The 15,452-nt window shown below is 39.5% G+C and overlaps 1 protein-coding gene and 1 long non-coding RNA gene across 2 annotated transcripts in view; one reads left to right on the forward strand and one right to left on the reverse strand.

Annotated features, from left to right (window-relative positions):
- LOC127579405 (uncharacterized) overlaps positions 1-15,452 on the forward strand; it is a 68,658-nt gene that overhangs the window by 43,982 nt on the left and 9,224 nt on the right. The window lies entirely within an intron of this gene.
- On the reverse strand, positions 4,334-14,093 carry LOC127579402 (beta-crystallin B3-like). Its single transcript, XM_052032182.1, has 6 exons — positions 14,081-14,093; positions 13,298-13,380; positions 10,901-11,019; positions 8,916-9,048; positions 6,547-6,689; positions 4,334-4,630 (listed from the first exon to the last, which is right to left on the reverse strand). Exons 2-6 carry the CDS (start codon positions 13,370-13,372, stop codon positions 4,453-4,455), a joined length of 648 nt encoding a protein of 215 aa, XP_051888142.1. The 5' UTR covers positions 13,373-13,380; positions 14,081-14,093; the 3' UTR covers positions 4,334-4,452.

A 15,452-nucleotide genomic window follows, 5' to 3' on the forward strand; every position in this document is an offset into this window, starting at 1 on the left:
TCACTGCTCGGCCTCCTATACTCCAGGGAAAAAAGCCCCAGCCTATCCAGCCTCTCCTTATAACTGAAGCCATTTCAGTCCCAGTAACATCCTTGTGAATCTTTTCTGCACCGTTTCCAGCTTAAAGACATCCTTCCTATAGCTGGGCGATCAGAACTGCGCACAACACTCGGTGTGGTTTCACCAATGACTTGTACAGTTGCAGCATGACTTCCCAACTCCTATGCTCAATACCCTGACCAAGTGTGCCAACCACCTCCTTCACCACCCTGTCTACCTGTGTCGCCTATGTACTTATGAACTATGTACCTGTACTCCTAGGTCTCTACTGACATTGATAGACTTGTACATTTCCAGCAGACTTTGTTATAATTCTTTGGGTGGTAGTTTTACTAAAATACTGGGCCAGTATCCAGTGAACGTGAATTGAAAGTCATTTTTGCATGTCATTTGTTCTTACCCTTTTGTTTTACCTCTTTGTTTCACGGCAAATCTATGCACAAGTTACAATCTTGAATCTGCCAGATACACAAAACACAGTCAAATGTGTTACATTTTAACTAGTGACAAGAATTACTCTTAAGTAACCTTCACACTATTAACAATAATGTTTAATTTTAAATGATTATTTTGTTTGATTATAGATCCTATTAACCATCTTCAATTTTCATTGTTAGATGCAATGTAAAAAAAATTAAACATTTAATATATTCAATGTTAACTTTTGATAGTCTATAAAGTATTTTGTGATTTAGAAATATAATTTATGTTCCCTATATTTGTTAAGTTCTGCCTCGAAAAGCCTCTCTGACTTTCACCTTGACATTAGGGTCTAAACGTTATACTCAAAGTAGTCTGGAGATGGAAGTCATTACGCTATCTTTACAATGGAACAAAGTGTTGTTTCCTTTATCCAGATTATTGGTTGCTGGATATCTTCTATTTCCATTATTGCATTTTCCAATACAAGGTTAATGGTCCACATCCATAGATCCCTCAAGGTTGCCACGCAGGTCGATAGGGTTGTTAAGAAGGCTGTTGTGAGAAAGGTTCTTTTGGTATCCTAAAGAGAAAGGTCTGGACACACAGTCTTTGTAATTTAAAAATGGTTTATTAACAAAGACAAACGCTGGGACAGAATGAATGGGAACAGATGCACACTCACACACTCTCAAGCAGGAGCATGAATGTGGAGGGAAATCGCGACAGAGGGTGAGGTGCACACACACACACAATAACTGGGTACAAATGATCAAGGAATAAACAGTACAATGTTTGGACACCCTGATTCTGGACAAACATTGGCTCTTTGGTCTCGGGAGTCCTTAACTAACTGCCCTGAAGTAGAGCACAGCTTACCTCAACATCCTTGGAGAAAGAAAAAGAAAAACCAAACATGCGGCACTTTTATGCTGCTGAGGGGGGCTGGGTGGCCCAGCAAGGACAAAGGTGTTTTAAACGGGCCAATAGTAGATGTGTCCAGGAACCAAGGTGCTTGCACAGACCAATCCGAGTGGTCCAGCAAGACAAAGGTGTTTACCTAATGGGGCGGAGCCGGACCCCTGATTGACAGTGGTATAGTTTCCGACCTGATAGGCAATGCTATCATCTGACCATGGGGGTCAGTAGTGTTGTCACTGTCATCTGACCCCTGGCCTTTCATACTACAAAGGCGTAGGGAGTGTTGGCCTTCATTAGTCAGGGTAATGAGTTCAAGAGCTGTGAGGTGATGTTGCAGCTCTACAGAACTCTGGTCAGACCACACTTGGAGTATTGTGTTCAGTTCTGGTCGCCTCATTATAGGAAGGATGTGGAAGCTTTAGAGAGGGCGCAGAGGAGATTTACCAGGATGTTGCCTGGATTGGAGAGCATATCTTATGAGGATAGGTTGAGAGAGCTAGGGCTTTTCTCTTTGGAGAGGAGGAGGATGAGAGGTGACTTGATAGAGGTGTATAAGATGAGGCATAGATCGAGTGGACAGTCAGAGACTTTTTCCTAGAGTGACAATGGCTAAAACGAGGGGACATAATTTTAAGGTGATTGATTGGAGGAAGGTATAAGGGGGATGTCAGGGTTAAGTTTTTTTTACACAGAGAGTGGTGGGTGCATGGAAAGCACTGCCTGCAGGTGTTGTGGGGGCAGATACATTAGAGACATTTAAGAGACTCTTAGATAGACACATGAATGATAGCTGCCCCCCCCCCGCCCCCATTTCTCTGTGTGGGAGGGAAGGGTTAGATCGATATTAGAGCTGGATAAAATGTCGGCACAACATTGTGGGCTGAAGGGCCTATACTGTGCTGTAGTGTTCTATGTTCATTGTGCACCAAATCAACAATGCCATTATATAACTGGATGAAACCCCAGGGTCAGAACATCTGTTTCCATTCTCTGGTACAAAAGGGTCTGAGAATATGGAGATACTGCAAATAGTTATACTGGATAAGTTATGTATGAGGTCTTCTTTATGAACTTGCATCAATTACTTACTTATTTAGCAGGCTGGGAAAATATCTGAAGGCACAGACTATTAAAGCCTACTCTATCTTAATAATAAATATTTGCATTCTCAAAGAAAGGCTGTGAAACATAAATGTGTTACGGACTCAGTGAATGTCCCTTTAAGATAGTGTGTGTGTGTGTGTGTGTGTGTGTGTGTGTGTGTGTGTGTGTGTGTGTGTGTGTGTGTGTGTGTGTGTGTGTGTGTGTGGCGTGCTTACGTCAATAGAAGATAAAGGACATAATGATGTTGTTGAAGAGGTTAGAAGGAGAGAGAGAGAGAAAAAAGGAGAGAGACACTAGCCTGCTAGTTTCTCTATCGATGGATGAGAAACAATAACTGTGTCTGCCACAGAATTTCCATGTATGGAAATTGGAAGTAATCCGGTGGAGTTCACTTTGTTGCTGACCTGTAGAAGGAAACAGGTATTTGTGTGTGGACGACCACGATTCGGATGCTTTTCGGGGTGAGGAAGTCACTACCGAGTAAACACTGAAGTGTCATTTGGGTTCCATCGTGGAACATTTGGATTTCGTAATTACTCTCTCTCTATGTCTACGTCTTATCTTCAGACAACGGTGGTTGTTGAAGAAGCCTTTGCTCGTGTTTCACCTTATGGCTTGCGGAACTGAACTTTAAGAACCATTCCTGAACTTGGAGTTTGGGACTTTGCCACACACACACGAAGAGTTTAGTTTTTGGGGTTAACGTTCAAGGTTTAACATTTTTGAATTCTAACATACTAACATTTTTGCTTTTATTTTACATATTATCATAAGTAGTGATTAATCAAATAGTTTTTAACACTGAATCATGCTCAGTGTGTTTCTTTTGTTGCTGGTTCGTGACAAATGTAGGAATGTTATATGAGGTTAAATCCATTGATTCTCCCAAGTGGTTATCAATTGTGGATTGTTAGATAACCAAAGCTATTGAATTGTATTGGCTTTTCAATTGATTCGGATCACTTCTGACACTACAGGTTCTCTTCGTGGGTTCAAGGTCATGTCTTGTTTGTTTGGAACTCATTTTATTATCCGTGGAGAGCTTTTTGACCCTATTTGTAAGAAAGGTTTATCTCACATTTATCAGTGTGAAACTCTGTTCATCTATTTGCCTGGTATCAAATACCTTTTGAAATGAGGCATTGTTAAAACTTTGGGCCTTGTTTTACAGCCAGGTGTGTGTGGCTTTTAGGAATAATTCACTCCTTTATTAGAGTCTCTGTTGTAGCCATGATTAGGTTAAGCTTACAGTGCAGTAGATGTTGCATTGGAAATTTTTCATAGCAATTTAAAACAAAAATACAGTTCAGGATTTGCACCCGTTCTGGTGAAAGCTTTTAATAATGGGAGGTCCAGTCATCGTTAGTGAAGAATTAACTTATCACATTTGTAACTTCTTTAAATATCTTATCAGAGTGACTAAATCTGATGTTGCTCCTTTTGATTTGACTCTTAAATGACGTGGTTAAGCCACACAGTTTAATGTTTAAATGGACTGCAATGGCTCTAGGTGGCAGCTCACCACCACCTTGTAAAGGTGATTAAGAACCAGCAATAAATGTTGTCCTTGCCAACAATGCCCAAAGCCTGACAATAAATTAAGAAATTTTGGTTTGTGAGCCATTTTAAAAGAGCATCATTATAGCCTGACTTCATGTTTACATATGTGGACTCACTCGTCAGGATCAAAGGATCATGATCAAAGCAGGAACTCTGGCTAATAGTTTTACCTTTCAAGTGAAGAGTTAGTTAAACTTTTTTTTGTTAAGAAACGGAAAATTTATGCCAACAAACACACATGAAGTGGTTCCTGTCAGTCACCATTTTATTTGCAGTAATATATTTACAGGAATGAAAGGCAGCATGCTTGCAAGGTAGGATCCCATTCTATTTCATCCTCCTCCTCTTTGCCTTAACCTCCTGCCTCAGATCCTGTTCACGTCTCCTTCAGCTGCTTGGTGCTGTGTCCTGAAAGCAGCCCCGTTTGTGCCACTGCATGTCTCTGATGCGGCGGATAGATTGGATCAGTGGCTGGTTTGAATCCCATTCATTCCAATGCTTGTAATCTGCCTTTTCAAAGACGTACTGCCGTCCTCTGTAACCTGGGTACTGGTACCCTACCCACCTGCAGGACCACACAACAAAATATTTATTCTATATTTTTCTGAATAATTGGGTTAATATTCATCATTTTCACATCCTTGGGTCTACTTCATGTTGAAGAAGCTCCTATAGAAAATATGTTCCCATTTTCTATAGAATTCCTTGTCTGTCTATCCCATCAAATCCAGGTACCATACCAATGCTAACTTCTCTCCATTGGTCTAGCAATTGTGGCTTGCAGCTTATAACCTTTTAGCCATGCAAATTAATCAATGGAAGCTTGTGATATCCCATTCAACCCTCCCTGTCAGCATTCATCCTCCTCCTCTCAAAAGGTTATGAATCTCTGGAATTCTCTAGCCTGAAAGACTGTGGAGTCTTGGTCACTTATGGTGTTTAAAGAGGAAGTTGATAATTTTCTGAAAGATCAGGGAATTGGGGGGCTATGGGGAACTGGCAAAGAGGAGGAGTTGAGGACTAGGGCAGATCAGGCAATGACAATATTTGAATGGTGGGGCAATCTTGAGGGACTGATTGGCCTACACCTTCTATTTTCTTGTGTACTTGTGTTCTTGACAGAAGCACCTGATTCTAGATTTGCTCTGATAATTCTTTGTGTTTTTTATTATTTCCAATATATGGATTTTGTTACTCTCATATTGTAGATTCCTGAGACAAAATATTAAAAATCACTGCAGTCTTTGTTAGTGAAGAATTAACTTCACCCATTTGTAACTTCCTAATCCTGTGCAATACTAACAGTTAATATTTGCTGATGATCAACCAGTCAGGTGTAGTTTAAAAAAATTACCTAGATTTTTGATACTGCATTTGCAATCCACGTATTGTTTGCTTCTCGAATTGCTTTTCACTATCCTCAGTTGACTTCATGGTAGACAGTTAAAGGTTGGGCATTGAATGGATAGCTACCCAATGTGGCATTTAGAAAGCGCAAACCAATTTGTTAATTTTTTTTCAGTGAGCTGTGGATGCCAAATGTGCATTCTGCAGATTAAGATAGTTCAAAGCAAATGTGGCCACACCTGCACGTGATCAATCAGCAGGTGCTGGAAGGAAGATGGAGATTTTTTCCATTGGATACTTAATTATTTTTTCAACACCAATAATTCTATTACTAATAAACAGATGTGTAAAGATTTTTTTTTTAATCATGCTCTTGACTTGCTCCCAGCAAAGCAGAGATTGACCTATATTTCCTTAAGACTTGACTACGTTAGTTGGAGATGGGTGGGCATTGCAGGGAAAACAATCAGCCAGTAACAGTGTGGGTCCTGGAGGAATACTCGTTCTTCTAAAACTCATCATTATGAATAGGGCTCTGACAGAAAGTGGGACTGACATCTGCTAGTTGCCACAGAATGGGCACAGAACCTCATCTTGCACATTTAGCAAGCCTATTGTATACGTCTGTCAGAGGTCCACTGAAAGTAAATTCTGGGGATGAAATAGGTCCCAACCAGATTTTCCAGTGGGATACCTGCCCTGACTGACCAACTTCCATAGATCTTCCTTACAAAATCAATTATCCTCCCTTGTTTATTTCAAGATGTCATACAGGATTGTGAGAAGCATCACTTCTCACTTTGAGGTATTCTTTACCCAAGGCTGCCTCATGTTTTTTAAAAAAACTGCTACTGCCTTGGCTGTTCACTTTGGTCCAGGATATGTGTTTCCAAAATAACACCACAATAAATTAAACCCACCTTCCTTATTTCTATATGTCCCTTATTGTTTATGGTTCTAGAGCATGGCTCATATAAATGTGGGAATGTCAGGAGTAATTTTAGAACAGTGGGTTACACAACATTCTTTTGAGACATACAGCAAGAAACCTTCAAACTGACCTCAGTATTGGTTCAATATGATAATATAAGAATTTGGAAGGAAACTGTTTTTAATGGACCAAGGCCATCTTACGTTCCATTGGTGGCTTTGATGCTGGCTACCCTATTCTGGAATCCATGAGCCCAAAGGCTGGGAACGTCATCTTCTACAATCTCCATCTTCCTTCCATGATAGCCAGCATTCTCAAAGAGACTGATCTTGTGCCTATCACCATCCTAAAGTAAAGTAAAACAAAGAGCATGGAGTAATATGATGTTATCAATTGGCTTGTAACATGTTACCGATGTCACTCACAATTTTCCAACATGCTGTTACGAACTGTTGGTGTTTGGCTGCACGACCAATCACACCTTGGATCATGTAAGGCCTGCTCCTGAAATGAAGTACTATCCTTACCTTGGCTACTGTTGGGAAGTCTGGTAGTTAAAATTCCACTACAATTCTTCAGAATGGTCCCAAGTACAATAAAAGATAGTTGCAGAAATAGACTGGCATAAGCTGTGAAGAGATTTATGGATGGGATTGAGGAACATAAATCACCATATCGGTGTTCTTTTTCCTAATAAGGATCAGTTGAGAACAAGGGCAATGGATTATTCAGACAGTTTTCCTTTGTACTGCTGTTACATGTTTATATTAACTCTGATGATCTTCAATTTCATTTTTGAAAGGATACTTTTCTATATCTATGCAAGGATTATCCTGTGAATAGGTGGTCCTAAACTTATTGTGGAAGTTCCACTGTGAAAATACAATCTATTTCATTTATCCTACTCTCTATTCTTGGAGGCTACACCTTTTGCCTTATAGCATTACAGGCTATTTATTCTGTATTCTATACATCTTGCATTTGCATATTTCCCACTGCTTATTTGTCAATCTACAGACAACTTTTCTTCCTCAGACCAGATTCATTTTTATCTTGCATCATCCATGTGTCGCTATTTGTGCTTTAAAGTGTGCATCTCCCTTTTTGATGTCTAGCTCACTGTAAATGTGTCTCTCTTTCTTATGGACAGTTGTTCATCATTCACGTTGTCCTTGAGGTCATTCTTTCTGTATATTAATTTCTAATTTTTGGGAGTTTCTCACAATGTCTTTTTTGGAATGGATATCATTCTGCTATTTATTTTCATCTTCCACTAACATAACAGCTGCATTCTGTTGTTTGTCTTTCTCTTTGACACTGTATATACATCTCTCTTCCTTGACCCATAAGTAAATGATACACAGACATTTATCTTTCCTTTTCTCTCTACCAAGTGTATCCTTCACCATTTCTCACTGTAAGTGTCTCTTCCTTTTGCTAGGGGTGCATTTCTGTTTTTACTATCTGTCAGACTTTCATTGCGTGTGAGCACCTCTTACTGCATAAATATGTCTCCCTTTGCTCATCTGATTATGAGCCTACTTTTTTTTTGAAAGGCTAATTGTAGGTGGACATTAGTGGCATGAGCTTTCATAACTCCTTAATTCCTTCTCTACCAACTCATGCCTGCTATTAGTAGGTCCATTAGATCACTCAAGTGATTTTGGCAGCATCAATACAGTGGACGGACTCTGTGCAAAAGAACTTCTGTAATTCTAAACTTCAACAGCAACAGCTGAAATGTTTTCCGCAACCAAAATAAAAAAAATAATTGTAGATGCTGGAAATCTGAAACAAAGCCAGAAAATGCTAGAAAAACTCAGCAGATCAAAGAACCTCTGTGGTAAGAAAAACAGTCAAAGTTTCAGGTCTGTGACCCTGATCTTTCATCAGATGACTTCATAGATTTTGCCCTCTGATTCAGGAGAAAGGTATTACCAGTTTACTGTCTATTTTTCACTAGTCATGCACTGGATGCAACAGGGTACTCTATAAGTATCGGAGATTGTCGTGAGTGTGTGTGAGTGAGAGAGAATGAGAGAGAATGAGAGAATTTAAATGTGTGGTTTTTAGAGCATTCACTCAAGCTTTCTTAACATTAGGGGGCAAATATGTGTCCCATGTCTGTAATCTTATGTCTTACAAGTTTTATTATGATTATGGGAAGGGGAAGTTGTGTCTCTGCTTACCCACCTCTCCTTGTGCCTCTGTGTAGGGGTAATTGTCTTTTGCATGTGCCATTTGCTCTAATCCAAACATATTGTTTCTCTCAGTCCAGACAGTCCTTCATTTAGATTTTACAGGTCTCCCCATTACAGTCTCTTTTACACTATACGTCTCCCTCAGCTCAGTCTTTCTAAAATGTTTTTTCTTCTGGGCACCTGTCTGCCATGCTGTTATTTTCTCTCTCTCTTTCTGTATTTGCTTAGTCACAGTATCTGTCTCTCACTGTTATGACTTTTGCTCCCTGATACAGGGTTTGCTGTCTGTGATTTTCTCTACGAACTGCATTTTCCTCTCTTTCTCTTTAAAAGTTTTATGTGGATATGTGAGAAACAAATAGGATACTCACAATGTGGAGGGGTCGAAGTGACAGCAACCTGTCACTATTGTGACTGTTAGACCAGGTGTCCCATCGCGGGTATTCGCCCTTCTCCAAAACAAACTGCTCGCCATTGAACTTCTGCTGCTCAAAACCCACCCATCTGGGAACAACAACCAATAATGGCTAATCACAACATGGACACAGTTCAAGAACCTCAAATCACACCTTAACCCTAAAATTTGATTAAGGAGATCTTATAGATAAATCTCCATCTGCTGTTCGAGCAATAATTAGCCAGTGATAATAATCCCTTTGTCAAACAGAAGCTGTATATTCATGTTTGTTAAAACTTGGGCTATAACTAACTTTGAGAACATTTTTGCTCATGCTTTGTAAGTATTGTGCCTTACTGGAGTATCATTCATAGTCCCAGGCAGTTTTCTAAACCACACCAAGGTGGTCAAGGAAGTTATCATAACCAAGCAGTCCTCCAAACAGTTAGAATAAATACACCATACAACAGAAATCAACAATCAAGAATTGTGGTTAATTTTGAAAATGGGACTTTCCTAATGTGTTGATATTGTGGTCCAACTCAGTGTTTTGAAACTAAAAGTTCATCAGACACTGCATGTATCTGCACTCCACATTTTAACTAATTCTCCCAGCACTTACCGTATGACGTGTTTGCAGTTGCATTGGAATTGGGGATGGGGTGGAATTATCAGGGCCAGCAACAATTAAATAGCTTAGTGTAGAATGAGCCCTTCATAAATCAGCTTGTGGAGGGTAGCAACAGTAGCAGCAACAAAGGATTGTAATAGATAGGAATATTATGAACAAAGGCAAATATCATGACCTTCTCTTGAATTGAGTGATGGGACCATTTGTGACGTTACTTGTAGCTCTCTTTATTTGAATACAAATCAGAACCTCAACTTCAGAAGAATCTAATATTTGAGCTTGATGGATAAATATTCAACTTTATCATCATAATTGCTACTTCAGGCCTCACTGTTCACTGTCCCCAACAGTAGTTTGCTGAATGCCACCAGAATTGTTCTATTTGCTGATGTTATCAAACCATTGAAAGCAGATTCAACCTGGACCAGACAAAGGCCAAATTGGTGAGTTATCTTTAATGCTTAACTTTCTAAACTAAATGGTTCGTAAAATCTTTTCAGCCCCATTGTCTTCTTGTCATAGTTGATCTATCAGGAACAAATAAGAATGGTCCTAAAAAAAAGTGGGAATTTTTGGAAAAGTTCTATTCAAGTTTCCATCTTTAGTAGTCTGCATCCTGGAAATATTGAAACCCTATTGGCAGGCTAGAGAGGAAAACAGTTTCCTCCTTCTGATGTCAGGGTATTCTAAATCCATGAGGAACTGGACACCAGAGGTAGCCTATCCATTACTAGATCATCTTAAGCAATAGAATGGTGTGCCCATGCACAAGAAAATTATATCCGAAATTATCAATGCAAATGTTACTGGTACTTAAGATCAACCGTTGCTGCTGTACCGCAACAACTTGTATCAATCCCGAGCATCTGCTTCAGATAGCAGAAGCTTAACTGGTCAGTTAATCCTCTTTCAAGTGCTGTTATTGGAAAGCATTTCATCTGCACAAAAGCCTTAATTAACTTTCACTTGCAGAACCTGATTTCCTGAAGCACCCATTAAATCAGTGCAAACTATGACTGGATCACCAGTGTACAATTTCTCCAAGCCTTTAGCACAAGCATTTGGCATAGGAGCATATCTGTCCTTGCTACAGTTTAGAAAGCAAACCTCATTAATGTAGTTACTAGGTTAGTAACTGTTTCAACTTTCATAAACTGTGGTTAATATGGAGACTGAAAGAAGCCAGTAAAATCTAGAAGCAGAAGTCATAAGACGAAGATTGCCTGACAAACAATATTTGGACCTCTAACCATTAGCTTTTCCTTATATCCCTTTAGTCATGGGCTCGCTCTGTTCTTTGCACATCTATATAAAATGGATTTACTTACGGACCACTTTCCACATGGATTGATCCAACTTTTTCAAATCCTTTATCTGCCAAGTTCATACATTCTCCTGTAAGCTCAGACTTGCGTCCCTGGAAATTCTCAAACTCATATATTGTGAGCTTAAGAAATATTAAAGCAAAATAGATTAATGAAATTTATTGGGTAATACCTGGACTGTCAAACAAAGCCCTCAATATTAGCTGGGATATCAAGGGATATTGTAAATGAAAATAAGGAATTGGTAGACATTTTGATTAATGGATACGTGGAGCAGTCCTTGCTTCAGCATTACCCAGCCCCTGCCCCCCCCCCCACCTTTTCCACTACATTGATGACTATATTGGTGCTGCTTCCCACACTCAAACAGAATCCAAAAGAAAAATCATTACTTATGCTGCCAATTTCCACTCTGCTCTCAATTTCACATGGTCCATTTCTGACTTTTCTCTTCACTACCTGGATTTCTTGGTCTCCATTTCAGGAGACAAGTTGGTGACCAACATCCATTATAAGCCCACAAATTCCAACAGCTTCCTTAACTCCATTTAATTCTCTCAAGACTTTCCACACAGATGGATGAGCTGTCTTCCTTTTGCCTTAACCTGATTTCACTGCTACCATAATTGACAGAGCCCTCAACTAGATAGTATTTCACACACCTCTTCTCTCACACGTCCCAGCCAGAGCAAAGATAGGGTACCCCTGGCCTTCCACCCCACCAGTCTCATCATTCAATTTATATTTTGATATCTTCAGTGAGATTCTACCACCTGACACATCTTCCCCTTCTATTTCAGTATCTTGGAGAGACTACTCCCTTGGTAATTTAGTTAAGCAGCTAGAGGCAAACAGTTGGGATGATGGCCAGGTATTCAATTTGGCTGTTTTTGACTAGTAGTGTCACTGCCAGGGCTGCAACTATTCATCTCATTTATAACAATTTAGATATCATGACAGAAAGATCTTATTCAAGTTTGTTGATGACCCAGAGATAAGTGAATTTATAAGCAGTTTAGATGAAAACATTAAATTACAAAGATATTATTAGATTGAGACAAAACCAAGGCAAATGGATTCCTCTGTAGGTAAACATGAAGTCATTTACTTTAAATCCAAAAGGACAGACTACGTTTACTGAAATCTAAAAACAGTGGAAATCAGAAGTTCAAGTGCACTGCTTTTAACAGAGAATACAGAAAATAGTAAATATAAATGCAAATCTCTTTTTTAAAGGACTAAGGCACAAAGTGGTAGAAGTCATGCTACAATGCCCTAGATAGATTACACCTAGAGAAATGACAGCAATTCTGGGCATGGCACAAAAGATGCAACACCTTAGGAGGGAGTGAAGCTATGATCCCATGATAGTTCCATGGACTAAATTATGAGGAGAGATTACCCAGGCTGTGCTCCCTGGAATTTTGGGTGATCACATTGAAATCTTCAATATATTAAGAGAAACTGATCCGATAGATAAAGGAAAATTATTTCTGAAGGGAATCCATGTCTGGGAATATAGTCAAAAAATTGGAGCTAGGCTTTTCATGAAGAAAGTTTAGAAACACTTCTACAGGCAAAGAGTGATTTGAAATAGCAATAAGTTGGTAGGTTAAGTGTTAACTGTAACTGAGACTCAGAGATATTTGTTGACCAAAGGTATTAAGGGGCATGAGACAAAGGCATTATGGAATTAGTCAGAGGTCTGTTGTGATGTTAGAGTAGTTGAACAACCTCGAAGAAGCTATGAGTTTGACGGGATGGAAGCGGAAATTCTTTATTCAAAGGGTTGTAGATGCTTAGTTGTTGAGGCTACCAAAGAAATATTGGGAAGTTCTTGTACAAATTGGGAATAAGGGGATTGGGTGGGAACGTGTGGACTGGAAATAAAATGATTTGAGTTGGAGTAAGGAACCAATGCATTCCTGCATGGCCGCCGCCTTTTCCTGTGATATGGGACATAATTGATTGTGCCAGGACCTTTCATGACATTTAGTTAGATTTGCCCATCCTCATTCAGCAATTCAAACATCTCGTCCGTAAACTTTTCGAAATTGTAAACTATAAACATCGAGGATATCTGGACAAATGGAGGGGCAGCGAAAGGGACAAGCAACTGTTGCTCTCTAACCAATCAAACTGGAGCACGGTGAAATAGGGAAGTGTACGTTAGAAAAACGTTTACTTGATGTCAAATCAGGCACCAAAACAAAAGATAGGGACAGAACGATTGGATTAAAGGATTGAGAAATATATCTTTAAATTTACCTTTACATTTTGTCTGATATTTCCAACAACTGTTCAAATCTGAAGCAGCGAGACTTCACACTTTTACTCTTTTTTGTAGTGCCAAAGAAAGTAGCCTGGTAAATTCTGTGTTATATAACTAATGTTCGGTACCTTATAGTTTACTTCCGGTGCAGCCTGGCTTTTCCCAGCTGTCTGCTGCTCCGGCTCGTTTTGTTGTTCTGCCATCAGCTTACCTTAAAATGTAATAAAACCAGTTACAATCTCTGCTGTAACACGGGCGGCCAACTCTCTAACCGTTTAAACGAGGCAGTGATTTACAGCTCCGACGCCGCACGGATTGGTCTTGTCAGACCCAAGCATCAGAGGTGGTGACTCGCTTCATTCACCCCTGAACAATACCCATTTCTGCACTGAGAAAGCAGAACATTAATGCTGGACTCCCAATCCACACCTTAGTGCGCTCAAAATCCAAAGCAAACAAAATGGGTAACCTGCTACCAAAGAAATATTAGCAGAATTCAGTATTTGATTTGCAACACGTGGAGAAAATTAATTAAAATTAGGTGCAAAACATAGATTAACTTGCATTATAAGGAGAACGGGCAATGAACAGTTAAAAGCTACCGAGACGTGGGCCTGAATGGAATGAGTTCTGGATTAATCCACTAGTCCTATCAAAATAACAGCAGAGGATAAAATCTTAATCCAGAATTTTACAAAAAAAATCATTTTAATGAAAATGTAAATAATTATTTAAAATCTGAACTAGCAAAGTAGTTATAAGTCTATTTAAATAAATTGTAAAGGCTTTGTTAAAGGATACAGAATCTTTATACAATGTTACATTCTTTAAATGGAAGTGTAAATGGTGAAACCACTTAGTAGAGCACAGGCGAACAAGTTTCACAAAAACTGCAGATCGAATGCCTGTACCGTGTGAACTGGGCTCGGCGACTGTGTCCTCTGAATGGATGCCGCTTCCTTCTCCACACCCGCCCTCCTATTTAAGGCCTCAGAGCGACAGCATACTCCAATTCACTGTCAGCCGACGCAGCAGAATCCAGCGAGCATCATCGCATCTGATTGTCAGCCGCACAGACTGAAAGTAACAAGCCCCAGTCCCGTAGATTTCCAACCCGTCTGGTGATTTGGAAAGATTAAAATCCGGACCCTCATCAGCAATTTTACAACTAGCATCACCAAGCATGCCAGAAACCAACACTGCCCCAGACTGCTAGCATCGACACTTTCATTTGGACTTGGCAGCCAGCTTCATTAATACTCCATGACAGATTTAATGAAGGGATAATCAATTCAAAAATATGAGGGAATCAAATTGGACAACAATGAGATGAGGTGACCAAACTGGGTTTAAATCTGAGCTGAGAGCAGGGAAGCAGAGATTGGCTGTTGGAGTGTGTGACAGGAGGGCGCAGCCTGTGTCAGGGAGCAGGAGCAACAGACCAGCTATCTGAAGTCGTGGCATTTGTACAACAACCCCATTTGTTACAGTCAAATTGTGAATGGAAAGCTGCATTAGATACATTACCGAAGATCCCGACACTTGCAAATGGTAAAGGTCATCACTCCTTTTAACTCTAACACCAAGTGGTTGAGACATTTGGTCGGTGGGAAAGCAACCTGACCAACTTTCTTAACTTCTTTGGTGAAATGCCATTCCACGTTGGAAATTTCTGAGGGGTTGCATTGGCATACTGGTTTAGAGAAAACCTGATACTTGTTGGACAAGTTATGTCAACATCCAGATAAGAAAGGGTTGGGACCACTGCAAATTTAATTATAAAGTCAAATTTAAATCAAATTAAACTTTCATTGATATAAAACTTTAATGTAATAAGTTCTATGACATTTTATATGAATTTTCAAAGAATTAATAACAAATCACATAAGGAAATATTAGAACAGATAACCAAAGCTTGGTCAAAGAATTTGATTTTCAAGGGCATCTTAGAGGAGGAGATTGAAAGATGGAAAATCTCAGGGGGGAATTCAAGAGCTTAGAATATAGGCAATGAAAGTTCAACTGCTGATCAAGAGAGAAAAACCAGCATTGTGCTCAAAGCCAGAATTGGAAGAGTGCAGTGAGCCCAGGGAGTTGGAAGGCTGGAGAGGGATTATAGGGATAGAGACAGATCGGACATGAATTAAGGAAGAATCTTAAAATTGAAGCAGGCAAAGAGACAATAGCAAAAAGCAAGGGGAGAAGAGTGAACAGGCCCTGGTTTAAGATGAGGTGCAGTAGAAAACAAAGAAATAGGAAAAAAAACAGCATTGGATTTAGAGG

The sequence above is a fragment of the Pristis pectinata genome, chromosome 17, assembly GCF_009764475.1.
Source record: "Pristis pectinata isolate sPriPec2 chromosome 17, sPriPec2.1.pri, whole genome shotgun sequence".
Lineage (NCBI taxonomy): Eukaryota > Metazoa > Chordata > Chondrichthyes > Rhinopristiformes > Pristidae > Pristis > Pristis pectinata.